Source organism: Nesoenas mayeri (genome assembly GCF_963082525.1).
Source record: "Nesoenas mayeri genome assembly, chromosome: 18".
Lineage (NCBI taxonomy): Eukaryota > Metazoa > Chordata > Aves > Columbiformes > Columbidae > Nesoenas > Nesoenas mayeri.
In genome coordinates this window covers 7125417-7143130 of record NC_137566.1, presented here as the reverse complement: position 1 = coordinate 7143130, position 17714 = coordinate 7125417, and the positions used below count along the sequence as shown (strand labels likewise).

The 17714-nt window shown below is 48.0% G+C and overlaps 1 protein-coding gene across 1 annotated transcript in view; it reads right to left on the bottom strand.

The window, feature by feature from the left end:
* Positions 1 to 17714, bottom strand: part of COL27A1 (collagen type XXVII alpha 1 chain) — a gene marked incomplete at both ends in the record, with an annotated part of 145221 nt that overhangs the window by 41195 nt on the left and 86312 nt on the right. Inside the window, 8 exons of the mRNA XM_080356002.1 lie at positions 703 to 756; positions 979 to 1023; positions 1193 to 1237; positions 1690 to 1743; positions 9260 to 9313; positions 12760 to 12813; positions 13623 to 13676; positions 16541 to 16594. Of these exons, the coding sequence (XP_080212128.1) occupies positions 703 to 756; positions 979 to 1023; positions 1193 to 1237; positions 1690 to 1743; positions 9260 to 9313; positions 12760 to 12813; positions 13623 to 13676; positions 16541 to 16594 (414 nt within the window). The remainder of the gene's footprint in view (positions 1 to 702; positions 757 to 978; positions 1024 to 1192; positions 1238 to 1689; positions 1744 to 9259; positions 9314 to 12759; positions 12814 to 13622; positions 13677 to 16540; positions 16595 to 17714) is intronic.

Below are 17714 nucleotides of genomic sequence, written 5' to 3'. Positions count from 1 at the left end.
ATAAAACACCAGCTCCCTCCCACATCACAGTGGAGCTACACAGTGTACAAGAGATGGCCAGTGAGATGGAGAAGCCAGCAGTGAGTGTCCTGAGGCACCTTACCAGGCAAACTGCACAGAAGGTCCTTCGTCTTTCTGCCTTCTGCCTAAAACTACTGCAGCTGACAACCTGAAAACGCCTGGTTTACCCTCTCCCTTCACAGTCCAGGTCAGTCCCTACAGACACAGAGAGCAGATGATACCTGGTCCTGTTGGCCTCCTTGAGGTCTGTGTCTCCACCTGTCATCTCCCAGTGCCTCCCCCAAAGCTATGGGCTCAGTTCTGCTACCATCAGCCTCCCTTCTGATCCCTCTCTGCTCTACCTACAAGCCCAGCTCCTCCTGTTACATCTGACCCTGTCCCAGACCCAAGCTTGCTCTTCTTTTCTTCCTTCCTTTCCAAAATCCATCCCAGGCTGTATCCTACACTCTCCCTGGTTGGTCCATGGCCCCCTTTTGCTTTCCTGAGGTCTGACCTGGTCTTTCCTCATGTCTCCCAGGACTCTGGCCAAGTCTTTCACATCTCTGACCATGCTGGAGATGGCAAGGACAGAGAAGCTGGGAATGGGAATAAGTAGTGGGGAAGACACAGACACAGAAAGAAATGAAGTGTCTGTGTGTGTGCAATTGAAGACAGATGAAGAAAGACCAATAAGACACTTGCCGGGTCGCCTGGAGCCCCTTTTGCTCCTGGAGGTCCAGAAGGTCCTTGGATGCCCTAGAAAAATTAAAACCAACAAGGTCAGCTCCAGCCCACAGCATCCTTCACGCCTCTCAGCAATAACATGCATCTTATAAATGCTCCAGTGAAAGGAGAGGTGACATGGCCCTATAAGTGTGAGACACTGTCCAAATTCTTCCTCCTGAATCAGGACTCAAAACTTATGGACTTGAGTGAAACTGAGGTTACAAAAGGAAGGCACAAGGGATGGACACTTACCGGGAAGCCACGTGCTCCTGTCTCCCCAGTCTCACCCATCTTCCCCTGTGAACACACAGTTACAGCAATGAGCAGCGGAGAATGTGCTGAGACACCCATGGTGCTTTGGCCAGGAGAAGATGCAGTTCCCTGGGCTCTGTGTAGGTGTGGGGACCCCTGTGGGGACTGTTACCATGCCATGTTTGGCAGACACTGGCTCTCACAGAGGACATACCTGCAGCCCATCTGGCCCCAGCTTGCCTGGCTCCCCTGGCCGGCCCTGCAAAGCAAAAAGGACAACGACTCGTTGGAAGGAACAGAAATTGTTGGCAATGCTCTCATGTCTGAGTCCGTAAGCTCTTGCATTTTTGCGCACCAAATATCCCCTCCGGTTCTCTGCAGGTTTTGAGAGGCCAAAAGCCCAGCATCCCACCCTGAGGAACACCCCACCAGCAAGTGTGGGCAATGGGCTGCATGACCTGAGGATTTTTGAGCAAACACTGCACTGGAGGAAGCCGGGATCCCCTGGGATGCCCTGCCAGGGCATGAAATAAAGGAGATTCCCCATAGCAGTTGCATTCACAGGGCCATGTGCACGAAAGACTCATTCCTGCTGGTTGATCCTCATGCATGGATTGAACATCCCCCATTCCTGGAGCAGGATGTCACCTTGATCCTGCCCAGGGCAGTTAAGAGCAGCCTTGGCCAACCTGGCCACCCACTGGCATTCACCTTGACACCTCGTGACCCCGGCTCGCCTACTGGTCCATCAGGCCCTCTGGCACCCTGGAAAAAGACAAAAGAGAAGTAGATATAAGAACACAGAGTGTATATCTCACTGGAAAATACAGCAGTCACCCCAGCTTTGGCCACCAGGAAAGTCCATGAGATCAGCCTTGGCTAAGTCAACCTGTACCTGGTTGGACTGAGCACAGCAGCTTGGAGCCCAGGACTCAACAGATCCTTTCTGTGTTTTGTTGCTTCATTTCTCACCATTACTAATATGCAGCATCAAAATACCTTTTATATCTCTTAAATCAACTACCAACCACAAATCAAAGCCAGAGGAGAAAGGCAGGCCAGGAACAGCCATATTTTCAGACAAGGGTTACATGACAACAGTTTTGCAATGCACAGACTTGCACTTCTACCTTTATGGATAGCAAACCTCTTCCTTCCTAGAAATCCTGCTTTTCCAGATGCCCCTGCCCTTAACCCTCGGCACACCACATTGTCTTATGGTCATGGTCAGAGCAATAAAGCTACAAAATACGGAGAGAGGCACACAAGCCCCACCATACAGTACCTTCCCAGCTTTTCTAGTCCCCAACCTGCTCCCGAATGAGGGTATATTTGCTGGCAGCTGAACTTCAAGCCTTCAGCTGCAGCTACCTGCTATTTAAAGAACTGGCTGCTGTTAAGGATCAGGCAGGTGCTCATGCATATGCATGTGGGGAGGAGCGCAGCGGCTGTGCTGGCTTTGGCACGTATGGTTCTACACCCGGCATCTGCTCCTGGGTATACGTGTGTGTGTACGGGACCTCAGGACATGTGTGGGACACTGTTGCAAATGCTCATGGCACATAGAAGAGTCCAGACAGTGAGCAATCCTGGACGTGATCAGTTAAAATGGAGCAACTCATGGTATAGCTCCGGCATTCTCAAGGAAGGGGTGTCCTTGTTCTTCCTGAGGGTTCTAGGCGAGGAGATCTCTGGGAAAAGGGGGCAGCTGTGGTTCTAGATGTCAAGCTGATTTCCAAAGAGCTGAAGGCACAGCCCTCTGCACCATTTGAACCCCAGAAACCAGCGTGTCACACTGACAAGACAATAAACAGAGCCACAGTCAGGGAAAATACAACAGTAAAAAAAGGGTATATCAAGAGACTCCATTAATGCACGTCATGTTCTTAATCAGGCCATGAGCTCAGTTGGGACTCTTAGGCGCTACTGCAATATAAATAATAAATAAAAACACAGAGCGGTGCTAGAACGTAGTGGTAAGAGGAATCCTGAGAGCGGGCCAGGGCGGAAATAGAGAAAACAGGAGCCAATGTGCTTAATCGGGATGCAAACCGCGTGCCAAAAGTAATAACAGGGCTAGGGAGCCAATGCGTTAGAAAAGCAACTCCAGTGTGACAGGCAAAGAGGGAGAGACTCACAAAGAAAGGCAGTGTAACAGCAGAAGATGTATAGGAAATGCAGCCAAATTATTACAGCAGACAAACATTGTCAATAGAAAATAATGCAAAAACTTCAACTGTGCTTAGCAAAACCCTGCGCCGCTCAGCGTACCAGAAATTAAATAACAAAAAGCTTGTATTGCACACGAGTAAGACACAGCTCTAAAGAATGCTCAGCTTGGTCTCCAGGACAGATGGGCAGCAAAGGACTGTGCCCCAGATGGGAACGCCACAACCCAACAGGGTGTCGTGCAGGTCAGCGCTTTGCTGCACTAATGCAATGGCAGCCCCTGCCAGCCCTGGACCTCAAGTGGCCACGAGATCAGAGAGCAGTAAAGACCAAAAGTTGTATTAACCCATGTCCCTATAAACCTCAGAGCACAACGACATAAACCAGAAGGTCATTTAAAAGCAGGGCTACTGACAGCTCAAGCCAGATGGCACTGTGAGTTGGATCAGTGGGAGAATGGGACTTGGAGACATCTGGGGAGCTGCCTGGGGTGACAGGGACACCCAGCAAAATACACAGATCTGCCCTGGGCTGGATACTGGGCTGTCCAAAGAGAAGGCAGGTGTCAGCATGTGTATGGCACTGGCACCTGGGAAAGCACCCTGCCACCCAACTTGGCATCCTCCCTGGAAAACCAATTTTTCCCCTCCTCTTTGAGCAGCTGTTCAGGTATTTTGGGTGATCACATCTCAGATGGTGGGATGATCTGCTTCTGAGGACAGGGAAGTATGTACAGACAGGCAGGATTCTGTAGCTCAGCCCTGGATCACAGAAGAAGAGAGCAGGGATCAGAGGTGAGTGGCATGTGGAAATGCCCAGGTTAGAGGTTTACATTCCAGGACAGATGCTGCTGGGGAATGAAACTGGGATGCATCTGGCCCCTCCAGATCCATCTTCTGTAGCCTGTCTTACCCTGTCCAGCTCCTTCACTGGTGCTGGGCTGCTCTGGGCTGGGTGCAGGCTGGTGGGTGCCCTCAGCCCTCACTTGGCACTGCAGACAGGCAGTGATGGTTCTCAATGGTCTAACTCGGTTGCAGAAGTGTTTACAGTATCCAGGTTTCTTCCAGCAGAGCCCTGTCACCAGCATTGCAGGATCTGCCAGGGCAATCTCACTTCACAGCAGTCACCTACCTAATCCCATCACAACACATCTCGTCAGCATCTGACCTAAAGAAGGAGAAAGTGACCCTGTATTCACAAATGCATGTAGCAAGCTTCATCTTCTCCAGCATCCTGGGCCAAAACCCAGGATAAAGGCTTCACCTAATCTGATCTGACAGGAAAGGCTACATTTAGTCAATTAGTTAAATCTTTAAAACTCTCTTACTGACAATGTTGGTTATGGACGAGCGAGTGAGGTCCTGGCAGCTCTCCAGGGAGCATCCCATGCCAAACACCGCATGGCACAGCACGATGTCTTTCCCTGTAGACCTGGTGCCTTGGCCTTGCAGGCAGGGCTGAGTATCCCTTGGATCCTCAGAGCTCCAAAATTAACTGATCAGCCAGGCATCCCCCTATACTGGGCACTGGGGAGACCACACCTTGAATCCTGGGGTCAGTTTTGGGCCCCTCATGACAAGAAGGACCTTGAGCTGCTGGAGCAAGGTGAGAGAAGGGAACGGAGCTGGTGAGGGGCTGGAGCACAAGTGTGGTGGAGCGGCTGAGGGACCTGGGGGTTCAGCTGGAGAACAGGAGCTGAGGGGAGACCTTCTGATCTCTGAATTGCCTGAAAGGAGCTTGGAGCCAGGAGGCGGTTGGTCCCTTCTCCCAAGGAACAAGTGATAGGACAAGAAGAAATGGTCTCAAGTTGTGCCAGGGGAGGTTTAGATTGGATATTAAGAAAAAATTCTCCCTAGAAAGGGCTGTCGGGCATTGGAACAGGCTGCCCAGGGGAATGGTGGAGTCACCATCCCTGGAGGGGTTCAAAAGATGTGTAGATGGGATTCTCAGGGATAGGGGTTAGTGCCAGGAGTGGGTTAACGGTTGGACTCGATGATCTTGAGGGTCTTTTCCAATGAAAAGAAGTCTATGGTTCTATGCCTACCCTGAGCACGGCAGGGCAGAGGGGCCAGGACAAACATGTAGAGAGGTGTCTTGGGGAACAGCGTCCCTGAGGCATGTGCAGCATGGACCCATCCTAAGAATGGGGTAAGGTGCAGTTAAAGGCATGGCTTTATCTCCGGTGCCAGCATCTCTTAGAGCCCATGAAACAGAGAAGAAAGCTTTTCTTTAGTCTGTGTCAGGCAATAGAGGTACACCCTGCTGCTAGAGCACACAACACTCCCGCAGAACAGAGATAAATAGTCAACAAGGTGTTTCCACAAAGCAGAGCTGCATTTCTCCCCATTTAAACAGATACTCAGCACTCAAAGAGAGACAGGAACAAGCCTCTGAATAGTAAAACTAACTGTCAGCAGGTCCTTTGCAAAAATCCAAGACTCCTTCCTTACCCCTTTATCCAAATATTGATATTTTGCTATGAGCCTGGCCAAATGAAAAGCAAGCAGGTGCCTTGACTGAAGATGATGGGAGACGTCACTGGCCATAGATCTGCAGCTAACTTTCCTCAAACACTTCTGATGCTTTTTCAGCCAACTAGAAAGACCCCTGGGAGCAAAACAATACACCTCTGCTTTTTCCCCATGACCAACTTCTCAGCTGGGCCTGGAAAAAGCAACCATTTTCAGGTTTGGTCTGATAACACCGCTTCACAAATCCCTGCCATTTACCCATCCCAGCAGGCAGCGATGCGGCAAAGCATCGGTTGGGGTGGCAGAGATATCGGTCCCTGAGGAGAGCGGGTCCACACACCTTATCTTGGCTTTGCAGGCTTCACCTGGGCAAGAGTCAATGCAGGAGCCTGGACAGATGAATGGCACGGTGTAAAAGAGAAATATACTTGGGGATTTGAAAAGCTCCTCTGAGTTGCCTGAGTTGCACCTGGGATGCCCTCCAGTGAGAGGAGAAAACGCCAGAAATATCAACAGACTCCTCGGCCAGAAGAACGGAGCAAGGTTAAGTCAGATCACAAAGCTGCACCTGAAATCCTGCTGTGAAATGAGTCACCAAGTCACATCTCCAGTTGATATTCAACCTTTTGCAGAGATTCTCAGTCAATACCTGGGCTTTTGCTATCGCTGTCCTCAACAGAGGATGCTGGGGACCACGCGTCTTCCTGCTGCGAGGAGCTGATTAACAGAAATATGCTTTAGAATTGAAGTAAGATAGGGTAAGAGACTTGCTGAATCAGCCAACTCCAAATTTAAGCCTTGATTTGGTTGAATAATTAGGTTTAAATACATGCATAGCTGTCGCTAGCTGAATGTTAAGCACACGTCTAAGGAAAATAAGCCCGGGCTCACATGTGCAAATTTCTTGTCCTTAGGGAAGAGAAGAGGGAAACCATGTCCATGGATGATTGTTCAGTATCAGTTTGATGGGATAAACAAAGAGTAAGGAACAACAGCCTTGTCATGACTAAAAAGAAGGTTATGATTTTTAAATAATTTTCTTCTTAAAATTTGTACTTACATCTTGACAACACAAAAGCTATCACAACATAAATACACACCCCAAAAAGCCTCCATTGTTCTTCCCAATGGAAACCATATTTGCTATTTACGTTTCCTTCAAAAGCAAAATTACTTTAATGAAGTATCCACAAACAGAGCTCATGGAATCCACAAACATCTGGCGGAGGCTGCATTCATGTTTCCACTCTGAATTGAATTACATCCCTTTTGTAAGCTAGGACAGACAGAGGGTAATGTCTGAAATTACAATTGGGGGATCATTTCCCATCCTGAGAAAACCAAGAGCCAGAATAGCAGGACAAACGGAGCAAACAAAGAGTACCATGTGCCTGGAATATCTTCTGAGAGTATGAAAAGAAGGAAAACGTGAGAGAGAGATACACAAACCAGAAATCCTCCAGGCAGGAGATCTGCTGCTCCTTGCAATGCTGACTTTCCCACATCATACTCACCGAAATCTGTGGGATTTCAGAGCAAAGCCCAAATTCCTCCTCTTTGCTGGGGATCTTAGAAAGGATGTCTGTCTGTCTCACAAATTCTGTACAGAATATATCACTGCGATATCCAGCTTTGCTCTTGGTTCTACCTTGTGTGATAATAAATATCCTCTTTGTCATTCCTGACAGTAGGAGTGGAGCTGAAAACAGCCTGGTCAGCTGTGCTCTGCTTGTGGGTTGAGGTTTTGAGGACATCGCAGACGTAAGAAGCTGAAGAAGGTTTACGTGTGTGAATCTCGCACAACCCAAGAGCCAAATGCCACCATTGCACGTGGCTCTTTGCCATGGGCAGAGGCTCAGTGCAGGGGATGCTACTCTGTCCCCACATTCATTAAAGTCACTGGTAGAGTCATCTGATCCCCTTGGGGGATCAAGGGCCCGCACAGCTGGCAGCCTAGATTCATCCAGAAAGTGTTTCCCCTTCATCTCTGCGCTGCAGTTTTACCTTGAGATATTTCCTACCATCCATCCAAAGCCTCCTGTGAAAGTGCCTCCAGTTTCTCAGCCATCATGATCGTGGAGGTCAGTTAATTGTTTGTACGTAGCACAGAGAAGCCCCAGTCCCCAGGGGATCCTCCAAAAGCAAAGCTGGGGAACAAGATCCATGGGCCTTCCCACCATAGGGAACAGTAGCAAGGAAGCTGTTTTTCCCCTGTTTTTTCCAGCCACAAGTTAAAAACTGAACCCTGATAAGCATCTGCTGGGCTTAGGTGTTACTGGTGACCTTCTGTCTGTGCTTTTAAAACTTAAAGTAGTTCCAGGGTACATAACTCTGGGGTTATAAAGCTTTCTAGTTGGTTAATCCACTTCCTTTTGGCAGTCCCAGCAATTCAAGGGAAGTATTAGCTCTGGTATAGGGAAACATATGCAACTCTTGGCTGTTCCGAATTCCCCAAGCAAGAGTTGCAGTAGAAGCAGAGACTGGGGATGGGTGAAATGTGTTGTTTACTCCAGCCTATGTCTTTGAAAATGAAACATGGAAACAGATATCACAAGATCCTTGGAGGGAGAAATGCAAAATATGTTGTTGTTGGGACCTTCAGCAGAACCCGTGTGTGCTCACTATTAATACATTGTAAAGCAGCTGGACAAGGGAAAACAATGCAAAGCAGGGATGTTCCTGTAACAAATGTCCCATTGAAGAAGAAGAAAGATTGAGGAGCTCAGTGGGACGTGGGCTGGATGTCACAGGCAGGAAAACAAGCAGCTTTGGCAGGTCTAGAGGTCACTCTGCTGTCGGCTGTCACCCAAACCGAGCAGGAAGAACCACACATGAGCTGCCACAGAGTCCCTGTGAAACATTCATCCAGTATAACACGTACTTGTAGCACTGTCAGGGATGCTATTGCAGCATCACCCAGGACTGAGCTGCGGTCTGCTCTGTCCAGGCAGAGTGAGGATTCGCACACACTTCACGGTGTGGTACTGTTTAGATACGAATGGAGAAAATCAAGGCCTTGCGTTATGGCCTGGAAAAAGCCATAGAAAAACACAGGACATGCTTATAATTTGATCTACTGACAACACAAACCACACCTTTCTCACAGCCCTGTGGAACACTGCCAGAAGATATCAGTCCTGTGAGACCGAAAGGCGAGACATGGGAAGAGCGGGTGGTTCAGCTCCTTGTCAGCTCCACTTCTGCCTGCCTCGTTTCTTCATTCTGTCTCATGGCACAACATTTCCCGCTGTCTCTGCCCCTGGCTAAATCACAACACTCCACATCTCAGCTGCTCTCTGTCCCTTGGCAGCAAAGGCAACTGCATCCTTTTCCCAGATACACCATCCTCACCAGAAACGTCCATAAACCATGTTCTGACATTGCAGGTGGTTGGAAAACACAAGCTGGAACACTTCTACAGTAAACTCAACACTGGGGCAGCCCTCTGCCCATACACATCGCTTGCATTCGCATCCCTGGTAAGACTGGGTTCACTGACCGGAGTCTTTGCACACACAGACACACGGCTGGGGAGATGCTGCCCCAACTGCTGCTCATCTTCACACCCCAAACTAACCCACCAGATCGCTTTTCCAACAGCTGAAAGAGGAGAGGGAGAAAAGCTCGTGGAGAGTGCTTACCCTGCGGCCCTTCATCCCTCTCATCCCTGGTGCACCACGGGCTCCTGCCGGACCCTGGAGGGGGAAAAGGAAACAAAATTAAAACAGAGGATGAGGAAGGCAGCAGCTGTTGGTAAGACCCCACATCTGTACGTGATCTGCAGGACCCTCAGACACAGCCTCTTGACCAGCAGGTTGGTTCATTAAACTCTTGCCAAAGACGTGACCGTATTGACTTGACTATAAATGGTCTTTTTAAAAAAAAACCCTCCCTGATTGTCTCTGGATTATGAACATTTAGGCCAAGGATCCTGGCTGAAGTTTATATGCTTAAATATCTGCAGCCTGTTGTCTGTGTAAGTGGTGTGATGTGAAGAGAAGCTGAACATCTACAATTCCCTCCGAAGCTATTAAAAGCAGCTGTTGCACGGTATCTCTACAAAAATAATAATAACCACCAGGATCTGTTTTTCAGTTGTTCAGATATAAAATCAGACACCTCATCTTAGGTATCCAAGTCTGACCTTTTCAGCCAAATACTGATTTTATCTTCAAGTATCTGTTGCCCTGTTAGTGCAGTATAAATATTCATACTGGCAGAGAGATGCTGATTTCATTTGGGCTGTTGGTGTTGCAGATGATCCTGTTGTTCTTACACTTACAGAAAGGTTTCAGGTTTTCTTTTGGCCCAGATTTGTACAACCTTGATTCCTTAATGTGCACACACGAAATGCAGAAGAAGAGAAACAACTTTTCTTCTCTCACAACATTTATCAACGTCAAAAATTAAAGGATGTGTTCAATTAACAGGATTTATTTCTGTATTATAACTTTAAAACCCCATATTTGAAGTTAGTCAGAAAACCTCAAAATGACACATTCCATTGCCGCTCTCTCAAACATTCCACATCAAGTTTTGCTATTTATATATTAATAGCTTTTACCAACTGTCAACGCCACAAACTCCACCAAGAATCAGAACAAAATTGCACTGTGATCTTCCTACTGCTTGTACCACTGCCACTAAGAAAGATTTTGCTTCTGGAACAGAGGTATTTTTCTGCATGGCATGTAAATCCAGAATACAAGCGCTTAGCTGTTCTCCTTCAAGATGGAAAAGTTAGTTGACTGTAACTATATTTGTAAGCACAGTAAATCTCAGTTTTGCTAGTGAGGTCAGTAGTGACTGGCACAGACAAGCAGTGGATGTGTCAGATGCCTGTTTTATAGAGATTTTTATGATAAACACACACTGAAATGACATTCTTCATTGGTATTTCGAATATCCTCCTGGAAGTCTCAGCCCATCCCGAAGAGCTTATGAAAATACAAGCACAGAAACGTTCGTTGTGAGGGCAAAATGTTCAGGGAGCAACTAGATACCACGCTGGCAATTTCAAGGAACTGTTTAGGAGAAGATGAGTGACCTTCAAAGTACCTATTTCTATACATCATTTTCATAAATGAACACAAAAGACATATCATGATAATGAGCAGAAAGAAGGAAAAGGAATTCACAAGCCTCAGGGAGCTGAAGTTAAGGGCAGAGTTTCCTACAACTGGCTATACTGTTGCTCCCTGTTCCCAATCACCCGCTATTCAATTAATCAGCCATCAGAGCTGCTAAGGCTCACTGGACAGCTTAATCAAAAAGATTTTAAGAGTTTAGGACAAACAACAACAGCATGCCTCAGGTCTGGCTGGAAAAGCAGATAATGAATATTTGGTGGAGAAACAGGCAGAAACAGCTGGAGTTGATGAGTGGGGATTTGATATTAGAGGATTATTTGATTTACTGGCTTTGTGGGGAAGTTTAACTTATTGAATTATGACTTTTTAAAATGCAGTCTTGTAGGAAACATTTTGCTTGGATGAACTTGTTCGTTATTTGCCTGCAGGACAACAGGCAACTGAGGGAAATGGAAGGACTTGGGGACGGTCACGGCTCCCAGAGCTCTGCAGAGACATTTTGTCATCTCCAGTCAGAGCTGGTGCCTCAACTCATACTGTTGTCATCATGCCCCAGTGAAGTAAGATATAACTCAGCCTTAACCAAAGTTATAATACTAGTTAGTGGTGCACTAGATAGTGCTTCAGGAGTGGGCGCTGCCGTCCCCCCCAGAGCCCACAGCACGGGGTAAGCAGGGGGACTGCCTGGTGCTCCAGCCATCCAAGTCATGCAGCAGATAACATCCTGCTAAACTTGCCAAAAAAGGGACATCTAGAGACATCCAGCTGCCTCATAGACCTGTGTTAACAGCAATTGCGGCCCTGAAGGACCACAGAGCAGCTCGCTGCAGGGGCTGCATCATGTTCCTTGTATTGTGAGGGCCTGGCCAGGGTCACGTTGCTGCTTTTCATCGAAAGGTTTGGGCTGGAAGGGACCATCAAAGTTCATCTGCTCCAACCCCCTGCCATGAGTAGGGACATCTTCACCAGCTCAGGGTGCTCAGAGCCCCGTCCAGCCTGGCCTGGGATGTCTCCAGGGGTGGTTCATTCACCACCTCTCTGGGCAACCTGGGCCAGGCTCTCACCACCCTCATTATAAAAAATGTCTTCCTCATGTCTAGCCTGAGTGTCTCCTCCTTTAATTTAAAACCATCACCCCTTGTCCTATCATGGGGACATCGTATCTTATTCAGGTAGGGACAGGTTACCCTGAGGTGCCACTTGATCTCAGACCTCCTCTTTCCCTCACCTCCACTGACGTGCTGTGAAATCCCTCCCCAGGCAGCAGCTGGGGGCTCAGAGCATCCCCAAGCTCCCCGCGATGGGCAGAGCTGCCGCCGATCTGGAGGCCGAACCTTTGGCACTGCCCGGCCATTTCACTACTGTGATCTTCCTCCCAATTAACAACGCTGTGAGAATTCACACACTGAGCAAAATCCATTCTCTGTACCCGCTCAGAGCTGCCTTTCTGTTGGTTCCAGCACACGACACGCAGCAGGATTCGTGCTACTGGGAGAGCTGGAGCTCTGTCTAAACAACAGCTGTGGGAAACTGGAGCCACGCTAAAATCTACCTCCACACCAATTGCACGCTCCAGCCACAGCTGCACATGTACCAGATGAGCACGTCCAGATGGGGGGCACATCTGGGGCAGCTGCTCTACTCACTCCAGCGAGGGGCTCTGGAAATGCACCATGTAGTCACTAAGGGATGTAGTCAGCTGAAGATGCAGTCGCTGTATTGCATGATGTGATCACCATACTGCCAATAATGCCTAGCAGAGATAGAGGGCCTTGCAATAACACCTTGAGCTTGGTCCTGCTAAAAGATCGAGGCTGGATTGTGAGTTTTGGATCCCCCACTTGGGAAATGGGCTACAAAAGTTTGAACTAAGCACCTTGTTTTTTTGCTGCTCTCATCCATACCCATCCCTTTCCCCATTCCTCTTGTTTTTATCAAACTCAAATTAACTGGGACACAGTTGCTTGACTCAGCCCATGAATGCCCAGGATACAGGACGATGATTTTTGGTGTGCAGGATCAATTACAAGGTGAGGATAGCCTTTACTTACTGTTGGTCCGGGGATCCCAGGAAAACCCACTCCTCCTGGTGTTCCGGGGTGCCCCTAAAAGAAAAGGAAGAACAACACAACTGGTGTGAATTCTCAGGATCTGCTCTTCCCTTCTTCCTCCGTGTGGGAAGACAGGAAAAAAGGCATCGTTTGTTGGTTGTACGGTCAGGCAGGTATTTTTTACTTGTTATTTGTCAGGGCAAAATCGCTCAGGGGCAGATGCAGAAGGCCAGGCTGTAAAAGCCCAGATCCAACCCTGCTGGCAATATAAGCAGCTGTATTTTCTGAGCAGCCCAGAAGAAAATGAGCAGAATTACTTTAAAAATCTTCAGGTCTTGCATTATGGTACACAGGACATGAGTGTCAGAGCAAGACAACATCTTGCTGAGGTTCCCTCTGCTAAATGACGATCCCTAAATGGCAGGGGGCATTGCACAGCAAAACACCATGAGCGTGCTGCCCAAGCAGCCCCACATCTCCAGCTTGGTGGGATGTGAACACAGTGGTTTAGAAATCCCTGCTCCCGGATCCCATCCATTCAGCAGCTGGGATGTCGGGAGCCAGACAGTCCTGCCGGTGCTGTAGCTGTAGCTCATGGTTATCTCTGCTTGACACAACAGGTCCTCAACTGATGGAGCTGCAGAACACGTGTTGAAACCCTCTGAATGGGCAATTGCTGAACATGAGTGCTGGGGAGAAGTTATACCTCAATATCCAGTCACTTAAATTCTCATCCCTACAGAACCAGGAAGAATTTGTAGCTATTCTCACACACTCCAAAGACTGTGAGAAGCTGCATCCTTTGCTGGGACACAGAGAGAGAGGCAGCAGCAAGAGCGAGAGAATGCAGACTTACTCCTTACCATCGCCCCCTTGACTCCTGGAGGGCCTGGGGGTCCCACTGAGCCACGGTCGCCCTAGGAGAGACACAGGTACATGGGGAAGAGTGAGGACTTTTGCTAACAAACACTGAGCTGGCAGCAATGGGGATCTAGAGCAACAGAACAATTAAAAGATCCACAAATTGCAGTCTATGCCATCAGATTTCTACCAGAAAGGCTTGAGTGCAGAATAATCATCACCCTCTTTCAAGTATCCATCTCATCAGAGGAGTTAAAGGACTACAGTGAGAATTATCTAATCCTCCATATCCCAGAGAAGGGACTTCACTATTGACATCAAACCACCGAGGAACAAGAAACAAACAATGCACTCCAGACCACGTTCAACTCCAGATGGTGCTAGAACTGGATCCCAGGAGATCTTTAGCCCTTCTCACCCAGGGCATGACATCCCTCTCTGTCCTGCAGTACCACAATCCCTACATGTTCTGGTGCTTCTAGACACACGGATTTGAAAGCTGTGGTGATGAGGCCCTACTGAGAGCAGGGAACCAAGTTGGACAAAACCAGAGATACTGTCTGGAATAGAGAGCTGGTGCTTCCAGGAGACAGTAGGTGTTTTGGGAGGACTCCCTGTCCTGCAGCTCATACTGAGACCACAGTGCAAGCGACAACAACCTGGAGACCTACCTTTGTGAGGGGTTCAGAGCCAGATTCCTCCACAGCCCACCCTAAAGATATCAGCCCTTTCAAAACAAGCTACTATTTGTCATTAAGAAAATTGACATACCGAAAAATCACGTACTAATTCCCAAAGTCTTACTTATCCCCATGTGCAGAACATCTCAGCTCCCCTGAGTACACCTGTGGCCCTACAGCTCAGCCAAGAAGGGGAGAGGAGGTGTGAGTGTCCACGAGCATCACCACAACCCATGACACAAGGACGAGTCCAAGACGTGGCTCTAGTGACGGGATGCTGGCTGCTTCTCTTTGGAGATGGTGGCAATTCCCACCCTGACCGCCTGTACTCTCCCTCGCAGCCCTGATAACGCACCGGGAATGAGGTGTGTTGTGTTTGTGTGCTTGGGGGGATGAGGAAGGAGGAGGTAGCAAATGTTGCCAAGTAGTTTACGCCCAAAATCTGACCTACCTTCCAACAGCTAAAGTGTAAGGGGAAATATTTCTTTTCGGCTCTAAGCAGCTTATTAAAAACAAACCCCAGAGTTTGTGTTGTCACCAGCTGGCCCTTGTAAACCAACGTAAGCATTTTTTTTCCCCCTGAACGCATGGATTTTATTAAGTATGTATTAACTGTATTGTTCTCTTTGATAATCTTTGGATTTACTGGCTTCAGTCTTAAGTTTTGCAGCTCTCAGGATAGAGATTGCTGACTCAGCTATGTCTAATGAAAGCATGTTTCCCACTTCATTTAGCTCACAAGAGCGCAGCAAGCTATAGGATGCTATGCCAACTGGAGACCTGGTTGCAGTTTTGATTTGATGGTAGTTACTTCTGTCATCTGTGAGTTTGTCCTGGTAGAGAAGGAGCCTGATAGAAACCACAGCTGTGCTGAGGATCTCCTAGGGCAGGTTTTCAAAGGACAGCCCAGGTTTGCCTGGACACCAACGTAATGTCATCAAGCTACAGAATTGATCTGCAAGATGAGGACAGCCCATGGGGTCAAGGCACTGGCACAGAAGCTGTAGGGCCAGATGTGAATTTGCTGGAGTAGGAAAATGATTTTCCCATATCTCCTGCATGGAAAACCCCTTATTGCTCACTTAATTCAGGGCTGCAGCTGCTGTTGAGGCAGCTCACTCAGGCACCAATTTTCTGTTCAACCACCTCGGACACATCACAGACTCCTTAATCCTCTGTTTTCCTTCTGTAAAATGCAGCCCACATCGCATCCTTCCTTTTTACCTCTTTTGTGCCTTGACAGTTTGGACTGAGTCTGCTTCTGCTACCGCCCCACTAGAGACCATCTAGTGCAACGGGCTTTCCAAAGGCTGCAGACAAGCAATAAAAGGCATTTGCAGCAAACACAGAGTAACTATCACAGAGGCTTGACATCATTACCCAGAGGACAGGGCTTGAAGTAATAAAAGTGAAAGAGAGAACTGATGTGCGGAACGCATCATTTTATGTTCTTTACTATCTTTATGGCTGGACTGTGAGTAATTAAACCATCAATGAAAACCAGCAGCCTGTAATTGAGATACAGTGAATGACATATATAGATGATTTGTCTTTGGAAGCTACCTCTGAATAAAATTTTACACTCTGATAGAAAACAAATTAACGTCCGTTTACATTTTTATGAAAAATAAAGCCACTTTTGATTCCTGAAAGCAGCATGTATCTGTACTGTACACAAGAGGGCACCAGCCCTTAGTAGCGTGCCCAATGCAACCACAGGGGCAGTCGGACCAGATGGTCCTCGTCAAATAAAAAGGGACGTATTTGGACCAGCCTTTGCTGGGATAGGTGGCTGTACTCTCACATACCTTCTCTTGCACCCGAGAATTTGCTGGGCCCCACTGTTCAGTGCAGGATCAGCTCTGGTCAGCACGGGTTTGTGAGCACATCTCTGCACAAATCTGTAACCTGAACTCCTTGGACTCCTCCCTTGACCAGGAACACAGGACTGATGGGTCCCACATTCCCAGAAAAGACAGAACTGACTGTTAAATACGACTTTTCTGGCAGACTGTGAACGAATAAACCTTAAATTTTCAGAGGATATTTGACAGCGTCTCCTTGGAGGGTAAGCGCATGTTAACTCTTAAACGTGAAATGGATGACTTTTGCCTGGCCCAAGACAAGCTCCGAGACCCTGGACGTGCTGCATTCCCAGCTGGGTGTTGCATTGACACAACCACTTGAATCTCCACAATATGCAAAAGTTAAAACAACCAATTTGTTGCAAGAAACCTTACCTTTTCTCCCACTATTCCAGGCTCCCCCACCGGACCAATGAAACCCATCAGACCCTGAGGAAAGAAAAACACACAATGAATTTTCAGTTTTATTTGCTGAGAAAGTAAACCATTTCTTTGGTCCACCTTACTGGTTGGAATAGCGCAGCATCCTTCGCATCCTGCTCAGTAATTCCTACTGGCTAACAGAGCGGACAGAGTTACTCCCGGCCATGGGAATGTCTCACTCCACAGCTGCTTCTGCTTTAGGCGCCAGCTGGAACGGCAGCACGAGGATCCGCAAGAGCCACAACACACAGTATCGGGGATGAGTTAAGCATGTTTCGTAGCAAGGCCGAGTCCACAGTGTGGCTTTTGTTTTGCAAGCATTTTCCAAAACGTCAGTGCAGCTTCACCAAGAGCATCGACAGCGGGAGCTCCTGGGTCGCACAGTCTGGGAGTTGCCATCGTTTTAACTGCTGCACTGGGTAGACTTGCCTGGGTTAATCTCAGCTGCCTCAAACCCTTGTGCAAACTAATAATGCCCTGGATTTATGCTGTTGGGATGTCAGTAGGAGAGAAAGGTCCGAGGACAAAGGCAGAGGGGCCAGCAGGGCAGCAGATCTACCACACTACCCAGAAACTATCTTGGGAAAAGAAAAAGAACAGTCTAAGCTCAGGATTTGTCAAGATTTAACAACGTTTGGGATAACGAAGAAACAAACAGAACTGCTTTTAATTAAGAAGATGAAAACAAACGCAATCTCAAGCTAAGATTCCCAAGAATTAAAACACAGCAGCCTCCCTACCAGCTTCAGATGCAAGGGACCGTCCCCTCTGCCACGGCAGGCGCTCGCCCTCTCACTGCGTGGTTCTCATGGCCTTGTCCCTAGTCCCAGCAAGGGTCATTGGAGATAGATAGCTATATTTAGCTCCTCCAATGAGCCTGTAACTAAAGGGATCCATCTCCTGTCGAAACACTTCACAACCTGCCCATGGTTGGCACAGATCGAGTCAAGTGGAGCCGTGTCCCAGCTTGTTTGATTTTTGGCAACTGACTGACTGCCGAGCAAGTCAGAGACAGGAGGTGGATCCTCCAGTGGTGTTACCTTTCTCTTCCTCTTTTTTAGAGTAATTTAAAATCCTCATAATAAATGGTGAAGTTCCTCTATGCAAATACATCTCACCTTTTCAC